General features: G+C 39.5%; 1 protein-coding gene across 1 annotated transcript in view; it reads right to left on the bottom strand.

The window, feature by feature from the left end:
- Positions 1-10,444: 10,444 nt before the first annotated feature.
- LOC134677974 (P protein-like) overlaps positions 10,445-14,328 on the bottom strand; it is a 34,999-nt gene continuing 31,115 nt past the window's right edge. The window contains exons 14-17 of the mRNA XM_063536404.1: positions 13,918-14,060; positions 12,933-13,043; positions 12,274-12,421; positions 10,445-11,000 (exon numbers count right to left, since the gene is read on the bottom strand). Of these exons, the coding sequence (XP_063392474.1) occupies positions 10,822-11,000; positions 12,274-12,421; positions 12,933-13,043; positions 13,918-14,060 (581 nt within the window). The 3' untranslated portion in view covers positions 10,445-10,821. The remainder of the gene's footprint in view (positions 11,001-12,273; positions 12,422-12,932; positions 13,044-13,917; positions 14,061-14,328) is intronic.

Genomic DNA, 14,328 nt, shown 5'->3' with positions numbered 1-14,328 from the left:
CAACGATTTGTCATACACACGGTTCGATTTATCTGCACAGTCGGACTGCACAGTTTTATCGCAACGATTTATCGTTACGTATGTAGCCGGCATAAGTTTTTATTCTAACTTTTTTCATGTTGTTTTGAAGTTTGAGTTTGAGTCATACCATTTACCTTGTTTTTTACACCGAATTCGTCGAATTCTTTTAGGTCTTAAGCCCCCTCCAGACTATGCGCGTGAATCGCGGGCGAAGCCGCGAACGCGAGTGTGGAGTCGATTTCGCTGTCTGCGAAAATCGACGACACACTCGCGTTCGCGGCTTCGCGCCGCGATTCGCGCACGAGTGTGGAGGAGGCTTTAGATCTTGTATGGGTCTCGTGAAAATAGTGGTATAGAATTTAAATGCATATTTCTTTAAACCAGCATTTACTTAGTGCTAAGTGGTATATTGTTATTGGTATTGTTATTGGTAAATACAAAAGACTGTGTCCTAATAATGTGCAATAACATAACAACTAATGTAACTCCGGAAATATCTTAGACACAGACTTATTATCTTAAATACAGGAGATAATTACAGTAGTATCAAGTCAAGTCAAGTCAAAAATACTTTATTCATGTAGGCCTAGTAACAAGCACTTATGAACGTTTTACATAATAATATATTATCTTAAGCTAATTATCAGAGCAATTTATTGAAGTTAATATTATTCCATAGTAATATTGGATTATTATACAGATCAAATTTAATACTAAGAATTTCACAAAAAGATCGTCAAACATAAAAAAAAATTGTATAAAAAATACTAGTCTAGAATGTTTCTAGAATAAAATCTAAATGTCAATAACAAATGTCAATAAAACTTAACAAAGAAGTACATACATTGAATTATCTATTTCGAGTCACAATTAATCCCACGTTGTTTTATCACTCATGTAGTCTTGTGTGGTATAATAAGCTTTAGAAATAAGTTTACGCTTTACATAATTTTTAAATTTATTAATTGATAATTCAGTAATATGGTTTGGAAGTTTATTATAAAATCTTACACAATTACCCATGAATGATTTTTTAATTTTATGGAGCCGTGTGAAGGGCACTGCGAGCTTATGTTTATTTCTAGTATTAATATTATGAATGTCACAATTTTTCCTAAAATTAACAATATTTTTATGTACATACAGAATATTCTCATAAATATATTGACAGTGCACTGTCATTATGTCAATTTCCTTGAATTTATCTCTAAGTGAGTCTCTATGGTTCAATTTATATATTGCTCGAATAGCCCGCTTCTGCAGAACAAAAATGGTATTTATCTCTGAAGCACCGCCCCACAGTAAAATACCATATGCCATAATGCTATGGAAGTAACTAAAATATACTAATCGAGCTGTTTTCACATCAGTTAACTGACGGATTTTGCTCACTGCAAAAGCTGCAGAACTCAGTCTACTCGAAAGAGTAGCAATATGGGGACCCCACTGAAGTTTAGAATCTAAAGTTATACCAAGAAAAACTGTACTATCAACTAATTCCAATTCCTCATCCTTCACAATGACACTTGTTTGCACATGCCTTACGTTACTACTAGTGACAAACTGAATACATTTAGTCTTTTTCTCATTTAACAATAAATTATTAACATTGAACCAATTTACTACCTTTGAAATAGCATCGTTTACATCATTGTACGCTTGTTGCTGTCGTTTGACTTTGAAAATAAGTGAGGTGTCGTCTGCAAACAATACTATGTCATGGTGGGTCTTTACAAGGAATGGCAAGTCATTTATGTAGATAAGGAACAGGAAAGGCCCCAATATTGACCCCTGTGGTACACCCATAGAGACCAATGACCCCGGTGATCGCTGTCCACTCACATCGACCCTTTGTATTCTACCATTTAAGTAGGACTTAAGTAAATTCAGTGCCGATCCTCTAACTCCATAATAGTGTAGTTTCCTGATCAATGTTTCATGACAAACGCAGTCGAACGCCTTAGACAAATCACAGAAGACACCTAAAGCATCTCGTGACTCCTCCCAGGCATCGAAAATATGCTTAATTAGCTCAACACCAGCATCGGTTGTTGAGCGACCCCGTGTGAAACCAAACTGCTTATTATGCATTAAATTATTGCCGTTAAAATGTCGTACTAATTGTGAAAGAACTAATTTTTCAAAAATCTTGCTGAATGTTGGTAGCACAGATATCGGTCTAAAGTTAGTGGGGTCAGAGCTGCTACCAGATTTAAACAAAGGAGTTATTTTACTATGTTTCATTAAATCAGGAAACTCGCCGCAATCGACACTGTTGTTAAATATAACTACCAAGTCAGGCGCTACAATTTCTACTAAGGATTTGACAGCATGGACAGAGACTCCCCAGAGGTCATTCGTTTTTTTGACATTAATTGATTTAAACGCCTTTATTACATCTGAGGTACAAACATGTTCAAAATGAAGGTCTCTACAACACTCTGGAGCGTTATCTTTTAATAATGTAACAGCAGATGAGGGTGATGAATTTAAATCCTTAGTTGTGGATACTGGTACCTCGGTGAAAAATTTTTCAAATTCAGTAGCTACTTCTAAATTGGAATCTATAATTTTGTTATCAATATTTAGTTTCAGTTCTTTCATTGTGTGTTTCGAGCGACCAGTCTCCACATTAATAACTTTCCAAGTTGCTTTAATAATGTCCGGACTATTTTTAATTTTCTGACTTAGATAATTCCGCTTAGCTATATGACAATCTATTTTAAACTTCTTCGAATATTCCTTGACATGTTCTTTAAATTCATCACTCGTATTAAACCGCCGTTCCTCATACAAAGCATACAGTTCACGTCTCCGTTGATGTAAGTCCGCAGTAGCCCACTCACTAAAAACAGATGCACCACTAACTACGACCGATTTTGAAGTAAATATCGCGTTATAATGTTCCATAAAAGTGTGAAAGAATGAATTATACATACTATTAGGACTCATATCGGAAGACAAAAAGGGTAGCGCCTGAACTAGACTTTGCTTCATTCTTTCCACGCGGTCCGAGGTTACTGGTACAAAAGTAATTTGTTTTCTCAATGTATTTTTCCTTAAGGCCTCAAATACCATTAATTGGCCTAAGTGGTCTGATTCTAAATTGCTGATAACTTTTTTAGTAATAGGAAAAATATCACTGAAAATATTATCTATACAGGTGGCACTAGTAGCAGTCACTCTAGTAGGCTCCATAAACATGTGGTTGAGATTAAACGATTTGAAAAGATTCAACAATCTACAAGACATTGTTGAATGTTCCAAAATATTTATATTAAAGTCGCCGCATATAAGTAATTTCTTACTAGAAGGTGATAGTTTAAGTAGGACAGATTCCATTGTTCTTTCAAATATTTCAAAATTACTTAATGGCGGCCTATACACACAGACAACAATAAATTGCTCCAATTCTACTGCACTTAGTTCTATAGTCCGTTCAACAGACATGGATACAATGTCCTTACGTTCCTTAGATTTTAACTGACTATTTAAAATAATTAATGACCCACCATGTATGGAACTAAGTCTGGTGAACGAACTTCCCACCTGGTGATTATTAAATTGAGGCATTAATTCATTATTATTTAACCAGTGTTCAGTAACGCATAAAATATCAATATTGAAATCATTCAAAAAAAGTTCAATCTGTAAATCTTTTCCTCTAATACATTGAATATTTTGATGCACCAGGTGGATATACTTTCCATTTTTGCAGTATTTTTCATTATATTTATTTAATTCTAAATTGCCAGAGACAGAATCCTTTGTCTTAACAGCTAGTTTAAATCAATTAAATCATTGGTTATGACTGGAACCAATTCCAAGTTCATGCTAGGCTGCTCAATAGGAGCAGAATTATCTGCCAAATTCTTGGCAGAAATGTCAAGTAAATAGGATAGCGATAAAGCTATTTGTCTTTTGTAATAATTTGAAAGGCAACACTTGCCTTTACTCAAAAACACCATAGGCATATGGTATTTACTAACAAATTTGTTAATGTCAATTATTTACTTGATAAACGTAACTTAAAATAATTTAAATAAACGCTGATGTCAGTACAAGGTGTAGGAACCTCAGAGGTTCCAACCTGCACTGGCCGTTTCTTTGCCATATAATGATATACCATACTTAATGTCGACACGTCAGTTTTTGACTGTTAGAAAATTCTCTTATGTTAATTTATGTTCAATACGAATTAGGGGTCATCCATTAATTACGTCACACGAATTTCTAGGTTTTTTGACCCCTCCCCCCCTCCTTGTCACACTTTGTCACATTTAGCAAACCCCTCCGTAGTGTGACGTCACATTTTTTCTACGAAATCGCCAAATCGAATTAAGTTAAGTACCTAAGTGTTATTAATATGGGGGATGAAAGTTGCTCACGTCCGTAGGAATTGCCACCATATAACCCTACACGTGTCCCCTGGGTGGCGCTAATCGAGCAACAACCTTTGGCTGCTGTACCTGTCTGAATAGACCTCACAGCACGTAAACCGAGTCGCTTCACTGGAATGCAATATGATGGATACTTCGAACACTATGTCACAAAGTCCCAATACAACCCCTCCCACAATAGATATTGGGCCTAACTTAATAATCTGCCAGTTAAACATTGAGGGAATAAGTCTGGCAAAGTGTGAACACCTACACAGAATTTTGACGATACATAAAGTTGATGTCTTACTGGTACAAGAAACCCACGCTAAAGATGAGGACAACTTGAAGTCTAGAGGCCAGATCCCAGAATATAACATTGTTCACTCCATAAACCACCCAAAGTATGGTATTGCAACTTATGTAAAAGAAAATATTACCGATGTCTCTGTCCTACCCCAAGACTCACATCCGAATTACTTTATCTCTACAATACAAGTATGCGGCCTTATAATTTCCAACATCTACAAGCCGCCCAACTCCACTTGGGAAGTCAGCCCACCGGTGTACCCACACCCATGTATTTACGCGGGGGATTTCAACAGTCACCACACAACATGGCGTTATAACGCCAATGACACAAATGGAATCCAACTCACTCAGTGGGCTGAGGTTAATAATTACCATCTAGTCTTTGATGCCAAAGATAAGGGTTCCTTTCGATCGGCGAGATGGAAGAGAGACTATAACCCAGATTTAACATTCGTCTCAAGGGATGGTGATATGCCCCTCGCGACAAAAAGGAAAATCCTTTCAAACTTCCCTAACAGCCAGCATAGACCTGTCCTACTGGAAGTAGGAGAGCAAATCCCACTCGTCAACTCCATGCCACTGCCCAGATGGAATTTTCAGAAAGGAGATTGGGCCTCCTTTGCTGCTGACATGGACTCGGTAATCAGATGGATAACTCCGAAATCAGAGAACTATGCAAGGTTTGTGGGGCTACTTAAGGCTACAGCAAAGAAACATGTTCCTAGAGGCTTCCGAAAAGTGTATGTCCCATGCTGGAACAATGACAGTGAAAGCCTGTATCAGCTGTACAAAGAAACTGGAGACCAGGAAATTGGGAAAAGTTTGTTAAGGTCCCTAGACACCCAGCGTCAGAACAAGTGGATTGCCACCGTAGAAAAGATGGATTTTAAAGTGTCTAGCAGGAAAGCATGGAGAGTTCTCAACAGGCTCACGGGTAAAACAGGCACAAGGTCACCCTGCACTTCCCAAACTCTGACTAATAGCATTGCAAGCCGTATTGTTGAAACATCTCGAGTCAAGGGCGACAAGCATCACACTAAGATGATTAAAAAATGTACCCGAAACTTGGCAAAAACGATGACTCCGGACGAAAATATCTCAAAAGCTTTCACTGCCGAGGAAACCTATACCGCGATCAAACAGCTGTCCTTGGGCAAAGCTGCAGGAGAAGATGGCATTTACAATGAATTCATTAAGAACTTAGGTGCCAACTGCCGCAAGTGGTTGGCTGCTTTCTACACGGACATATTAGAAAGAAACACGCTGCCCCCAGGCTTTAAGCATGCCAAGATAATAGCCATCCTAAAACCCGACAAACCAGCTGAAGACCCGAAAAGCTATAGACCTATCGCACTACTTAGCGCATTATTCAAGCTTCTGGAAAAACTAATTTCGAATAGGATCACCCCTCTCATCGATCGCATAGTCCCCGTCGAACAGGCAGGGTTTAGAACTGGACGTAACTGCACGGATCAAGTTCTGTCTCTCACAACGCATATAGAAGCTGGCTACCAGAAGAACTTGAAAACTGTAGCTGCTTTTATTGACTTAAGTGCAGCCTATGATACGGTGTGGAGACAGGGACTCTACTATAAGCTAATGAAGGCTGTTCCATGTCGTAAAATTACCTGCCTGATTGACAATATGCTTAGGAACAGGAATTTTGTAGTTCACCTAGGAGATAAACAAAGCCGCCTTAGAACCTTAAACAATGGCATTCCACAGGGATCTACACTGGCCCCACTGCTCTTTAATCTATATACTTATGACCTACCTAAAACAGTCTCTAGGAAATTTGTGTATGCAGATGATATCACCATTGCGCACCAGCACAAGACATTCGAGGTATCTGAAGAGCAGCTCAACAAAGATCTAGGTTCTCTAAACGAGTACTTTAGGAAATGGCGGCTTGTTCCAAATGCCAGCAAAACGGAAGTGTCGACGTTCCACCTCAACAACAAGCAAGCTGCTTATATTCCAACGGTAGCATTTGATGGTGAAATATTAACTTTCAACCCGCACCCTAAATATCTTGGTGTTACGCTGGACCGCTCACTTACTTTCGGTCCCCACCTTCAAAAGCTGAGCAAAAAACTTGTGACCCGAAACAACATTCTCCACAAATTAACTGGCACGACTTGGGGAGCAAAAGCGGACGTTCTTCGTACAACTGGCCTGAGCTTAGTCTATTCTGCTGGTGAATACTGCGCACCAGTCTGGCTCAATAGCGCACACACAGAGAAAGTTGACGTGCAACTGCGTAATACTATGCGATGTATATCAGGCACGATCAAATCCACACCCGTACAATGGCTCCTAACCCTAAGCCACATCCCACCACCTCATCTTAGACGACAATTGGCACTGGTAAAAGAAGCGAACAAAATTCACAGCGACCCGAACCTGCCGATCCACCAGGAATTCCTTAACCCACCACAGCATCGTCTGAAGTCTCGACACCCGCCCTATCAAACCGCTCAAAACCTGACGCAAGGTGGCTTCAATATAAAAGACGCTTGGAAAGATGAGTGGCAATCTAACCTGCCAAACCCCAGCCTAAATGCCTACGATCCTACCAAAAAGCCGTATGGCTTTTCAGCATCTAGGAAGGAATGGTGCCAACTAAACAGACTCCGTACCGAACATGGACGCTGTGCGGACTACCTGTTTAAGTGTGGTTGGCGAGACTCACCAGCATGTGACTGCGGGGCCCCAGTACAGACTATACACCACATTATACATAGTTGCCCGAAACGGAAATATGTCGGAGAGGCCCTAGACCTTCACTCGCCTAATGCACACGCTGCCCAATGGGTGAAGAATTTAGATATCGTATTGTAAATATTGTAATTGATAATTAGCGACTCTGTAAATGCCATACGAATAAATAAATTAATATTTTATCAAAATATTTTTGACGATATAAATATTAGTAATATATAACCCAAAACTGCTTAGAAAAGAAAATTAAACGAATCAAAACGATTATTGTTTTAAAAGCTTGTTATTTAAATGTACAGCGAATAAAATAATTTAAATAAATTTTCGGTTACTGATGAAGTTAAAGTGACGTCACAAAGTTTGTGTCTCCCCCCTCCCCCATGTCACAATATGTCACATTTTCTTGACCCCCTCCCTACCCCTAAACGTGTGATGTAATTAATGGATGACCCCTTATTTACGTTTATCTTATTAGTCCCCAGTATATCCCAGAAGTATCCCAATTTAAATACAGTTTATGAACCATACACAGTGGTTTGATTGTGAATCCACAAAGGTAATATTTAGATAAATAAGTCTTGCATCAAGCTTGCATCATACCTCATACCGTTATCTATAAGGAAAAAAACGCTACCTAGTTTTAACAAACTATATTAAAACATATAAGGTGTATTCGGGTAATACCGAATGTCGGATAATTCCCAAATACAGATGAAAGTCACCGTAAATTCCATCATAATAAAAGTCTCTTTTCGGAATTATCCGACAGTTTTGGACATTCGGAATTAGCCGAGTAACTATATTAATAATCCTTTCGCATTTTCTCAAGGGTTAGCTGGAAGAGATCCCTTTTAGGTATAAGTTTGTCTTTGTACATAACATTTTTATTCTTGTTCCGGGTTTGTCCATTTTGTGTAAACATGTTGTGCAATAAAGTGACATACATACGTATATTAAAATTATCATTTCACTATGTACGGTCAGCCAAGAAAGTGGTCTACCACTTTTCGACTCTATCATCTGATTGATAGAGTCGAAAACTGGTAGACCACTTTCTTGGCTGACTGTACATAAAAACACCTTATTTTGACGACGCGCCAACCATATTAGATTACTTGAATGAGGACTGCTGGAGAGCTGTGCTGGACTACATACCCGTTGCTGACATCATCAAGTCCGAGCGAGTCTGCAAAGAGTGGCAGCGGGTGGTACTGGTGTATTTGAGAGGTCAGGAGCAGTTGCTTAAGTCTTTATAAGTGAGAGGGAATATATTTCCCATATGATTTTGAACTTTGTTTCAATATGATGAGGGAATATATTTCCCACATGATTTTGAACTTTGTTTCAATATGATAGGGTTCAATTGGGTCCAGAGGAGACCTCAAACAAGATGGAAGGATGAACTCAAACTCACAATGTTTATTCTAATTACTTATGGTTGCCACATAAAACATTCAATGTTTTTTAAAATAAAATAAATGCATTATTTTATATAAATCTATACCAAAGCCTAAAAAGGATACGGACAATAATAAATCAATACCTATCCATTTTCTCAATTTTATTTATTTCAATTAATTATTATATATTAGTTATTAATTTCGTTTAGTTGTACCACTGTATATATATTGTATGTATGTAAATAAATGATTCATTTTTATAAAAAAAAAATTATAATTATATTTCATTTAAAATTTCAAAATATAACGAACATTCATACTTTCAACTTTTATTCATAAAATGTCAAAATAAACACAACGCCGAATTCACAACTAACATGGTTTTTATATTATAATTACAAGAGAATTTTTTGCAATAATTATTACTTTCCAAGTGCCTAATATCACCGAATATTACCAAGGGGTAGGGGGGTCAAAAATAGACCAAATATGATCACATGATTTCTGAACGACCCCTAAGGCCCCATTCGCACGACAGCTTAAAAAGCGTTGCGTTAAAACCCGACGTTGGCGCTTTTTTACCGTTTCCAATATTATTTGTGTTCATATGAACGCTTAAAAATCACTTGTGAGTCGTACTGCCACGTACGCATCTCAGCAAAGCCATACTTTATTTGCTATTACGACGTATTATTTGAATATAGCTTGAATATTTCAGGAATTTGTAAGCATAAGTTGACATTTTTAAGGTGAAACTAATAATAATCTTGACGATTGACACCAAAAATTGACACTTGACAGCCAACTGACAGCAGCGCCGGCGCTTTTTTAACGCTTGTGAGAACAGATACACGGAGTTCCGTATGCTCTATTCAATTTGACGCCAACGCTCAACGCCGAAAATCGAACAGTGCTCGATAAAAAAGCGCCGCGCTTAATAACCGCCTTCGTGTGAATACATACATGGTTATCCATTTGTGTCATTCAAACGCTTTTTTAACGCGCGTTGAAAAAGCTGCCGTGCGAACGGGGCCTAAGTCTGGAATAATAGTATATGATATAAAAGGCTAATATAGGCTCGGTGTTGAAAATATATAATATAATATGTAATATTACTGTTTCGTCCAGTTGGTATTATTGCAATACGTTTGGCCTTTGACAGCATTTTACCTTTTTAGGTGAACAATTCAAATTTTGTATGTCAACTCTTTGCGCCTACATTTTTAGGGTTCCGTACCCAAAGGGTAAAACGGGACCCTATTACTAAGACTTCGCTGTCCGTCCGTCCGTCCGTCTGTCCGTCTGTCTGTCACCAGGCTGTATCTCACGAACCGTGATAGCTAGACAGTTGAAATTTTCACAGATGATGTATTTCTGTTGCCGCTATAACAACAAATACTAAAAACAGAATAAAATAAAGATTTAAGTGGGACTCCCATACAGCAAACGTGATTTTTGACCAAAGTTAAGCAACGTCGGGCGTGGTCAGTACTTAGTTTTCTTTTTGCATTTTTTTCCGTTTTTTTTTTGCTTTATGGTACGGAACCCTTCATGCGCGAGTCCGACTCGCACTTGCTCGGTTTTTTAAATAAAGACAAAAGAGACAAAGCATTTATGATTTTAAATTGTTTTTATTGATTGTAAAGTTCACATAATTACTATTTATTATTATATCTAAAATAATTCAACATTGGTTACATTTTGTACTTAAAGTTACTATTATTTAAAGTAGAAAAAACTAAAAATATATTTGTACAATAATATACTGTCATATGTACCTATTAACACAATTTATTGAATATAATTTCTACGCCAGTGAAATGGACGGACATAATTTTATTTCATTTACTAACATAATCTTAAAAAGGTACGGAAGCCTAAAAAAGGAAATGGTACCATTTTTTCTGAAAACCCCCTTATTGAGAGTCTTCGAGTATTTCCCATCTTCATGGGTCTTTAAACACTTTAAAAAAATAAAGATGTACACTTCAATGCCAAGTAAACACACAATGGCACAGTAACAGATACACGGAGGCAGCAGCCATATGCCCGATCATGATGGGGAAGCCGACCTTGAAGAACTGCACGAAGGAGATCTTGTAGCCGTGCTGCTCCGCCACTCCTGCGCACACCACGTTTGCGCTCGCGCCGATTAATGTGCCGTTGCCTGTGACATTACAGAAATTATTGGACGAGTTTAAAAACTTGCACAAACCACTAACCTGGAGTTACCATGGTTACCAATACAATTTGATACTGGGTTAACGGTTTAACAGCCTAACAGGTTAACCCTGGGTTAATGGGATGGTGGTGTGGCGCTATGAAATTAGAACTGGCCCCAATTTCACATCGGTGACAGGTGCGACGAATTGTAAAATCACTATTGCTGACGTCACAGGCATCCATGGGCTACGATTACCACTTACCATCGGGCGGGCCGTATTCCTGTTTGCCACCATCATTGTATTATTTAAAAAAACTTTATTATATCGGAAAAAAACAGATATTTCTCCTGCGAAGTTTCTGACAATTGTCAAAGATTTAGAAGAATTGTAGGTAATTCTTGACAGGTAATGAGTTATACGTCGGAATTTCGTGACAATTGTAGTGTTTCTTGTGACAATTGTCATAAACTTAGCAAGAGAAATATCTGTTTTTTTCCGATATCATAAAGTTTTTTTTAATAATACAATGATGGTAGCAAACAGGAATACGGCCCGCCCGATGGTAAGCGGTAACCGTAGTTCATGGATGCCTGTGACGTCAGCAACAGTGATTTTACAATTCGTCGCACCTGTCACGTTGGTGAAACAGGGGCCAGATCTCAGTATAAATAGTTAGGTAACTACTTTCTGTGTGAGACTTCATCTTCGTATAAAGGGGCCCACTGATTAACAGTCCGCCGGACGGTATCGGTCTGTCAGTTAGAACAAAATTTTGACAGTTCCGAACAACTCACAGGCCAATACCGTCCGGCGGACTGTTAATCAGTGGGCCCCTTAATGATGATGTTTGAGATAAAAACTCTTCTACGACCCTTCTTGGGACACAAACCTAAATCCACAACTAATTTAATCTAAATCGGTTCAGCAGTTTCGGTAACAGTCAGACGGACAAAATTTTTTAAGCCTCCTATAGCAGCGCCCAGACAAGGGGAGCGAGCAGGTTGAGATCAGGGTTACTACCGATGGATGTTATCGGTATTATCACTCTGATGGAGATACCCCAATTGCGCCGTGGCCAAAAACAACGGTAGGTATAACGCTAGAAGAATGACGAAGGTTTCCTCCTAAGCAGGCGCCATAGAGGAGTGCCCAGACGAGAGGTGCCAGAGGCAAGTTGAGATCAGGGTTGCTGCCGATGGATATGACCACTGATGAAGGGCTCCCAACGAGCTGGGGCCAAAATGCTGGGACAATGCTAGAAGGATGATGATTTACCTCCTAAGCAGGCACCATAGAGGAGCGCCCAGACGAGAGGTGCCAGAGGCAAGTTGAGATCAGGGTTGCTGCCGATGGATATGACCACTCTGATCATCATCGTGGTCATCGGGAGGTTGTCCACGAACGCTGAGATCACGCCGCCTACCTGCCCAGATAACATATGATTAAGTAAAATGTAAACTGTAAAAACAAATAATACCTACTTTAACTAGAGATGTTTAATGTTTAGTTGTTTACTATTTTATGCTTTGGTTGTACAACATACAAGCTATCTCTGGTAAAAAATTCCTTTAATCTGGAATTGCATATCAATGTGGTTCATCAAGGGGGAGGCCTATGTTAAGGGGGAGGCCTATGTTCAGCAGTGGACGCCTTATGGCTGAGATGATGTTGATGATGATGTGGTTCAGTGAAGGGAACGGACTGAAAACCGCCAATAAGGACAATTGGACAAGGATATTACCGACAAAATGAGGTGCGGACGCAAGGATACAAATTAGTGAGGCCAGGTATATTTTTCGTAATGGGGCATTTTTTCAATTTAGAGAGCTCTAATATCACCATAAATCTAAAATTGGAGATTGACGCCAATTAAATTTCTGATCAAATCGATTGATTTAATTAGGCCCGTCTGGATACCGCTTTATAGACCTTACCCACAGAATAAGCAAGATGGCGACCGCCAGCCTCGCGCTTTCATCCACTCTCAGCACCAGAACCTCCATCAGGCCACCAATGTACTGGATCAGGCCCAACTTGGAGAGAGCCTGCAACCAATATTCTTGAAGTAAAGGCTCAGAATATTGCTAACGCAGCGTACTACATAGGCGAACAACCCACGAACGCGAAGCAAAGCGATGCCGCGCGGGGTGAATCAATCCTTTGGTACCCATAAAAGTGTCCCACGTGGGCGATCTTGTTGCGAACGCGAACGCCTTGGGCCCGCCGCGCCGCGCCGCGCCGCGTTTTGGGAGTTGTTCGCTTACGTAAGACGCATCGTAACAGTCGCAAAACGACGTCAGGACAACAAAAACTCACTAGCCGCAAGCCCAGAGCCATAGGGAACCGTACTAGTACTAAATCAAGGTAGATTTTTATTTAACAATTTTTTGCAGTTTTGGTTGGCGATCAAGGGATTTGCTTGGCCAAAGTCAACGATGGCAGTATATTTACTGTGACTACAAAATTTCCTTTGACACACCTCTATACTAAATTATCTTTGCTACTTATCTTTCTCTGACTGTAGTAAAGTTTAGTAAACTGTAGTAACTGTAATGACTCCTCTACACGATGGGCCAACACCCGGCCACTCCAAGTGACGCATTTATGCGTTAGAGGGAGCAAGTGATATTGCTATCTCATTCTACCGCATGGCTGCGTCCCTTGGAGTGGCCGGCGTTGGCCCATCGTGTAGAGGAGCCATAATAAAGAGGCCTGTAAGCAGCAGTTGGTAAAAGTAGCGTAAGGCGCCCTCAGACTAGATTGAGCGATGACTTTCGCAAGGCGGCTGGCAAGAGCTGGATCAGAGTTGCCGCAAATCGTGCTCAATGGCGTACATTAGGAGAGGCCTATGTCCAGCAGTGGACGAGAGTAGGCTGATGATGACGTTAGCAACAGTAGGAACTCGTAAAGTCATGATACCTCCATGAGAACGAAGAGGGCAGCAAAGAACAGCAGAGTGGACCATTCCACCCGCCTCAGCACCGGCTCCAGGTCTTCACGGTCAGCCAGCAGCAGCAGCAGAATTGCTGCCAGCAATGCCGTCCAGCTCAGAGAGATGCGGTCTGTACAAAACAACATTTCAACATAAGCGTTGTAGAAATTAAATAGTTATTTGTACAACAAGAGATCAAAGTTTGATATTTCTTCGAGTGCTTATTTTGAGTCCCGTGCAAGCGAAAGATTCTATAATTTAGAATCTTGAGCATAGTAAGGGATTCAAAAGCGCACGAGATGTAAATAACTTTGATCTCGTGTAGTACACAAAATTTTTCACCCTAAGCAGTGAGAACATACCTAGAGGGACAGAGATAATAGAACCCAAGTATCGAA

This window comes from Cydia fagiglandana, chromosome 27 (assembly GCF_963556715.1).
Source record: "Cydia fagiglandana chromosome 27, ilCydFagi1.1, whole genome shotgun sequence".
NCBI lineage: Eukaryota > Metazoa > Arthropoda > Insecta > Lepidoptera > Tortricidae > Cydia > Cydia fagiglandana.
The sequence above is the reverse complement of the archived record's forward strand: the minus strand, read 5'-3'. Positions and strand labels throughout refer to the sequence as shown.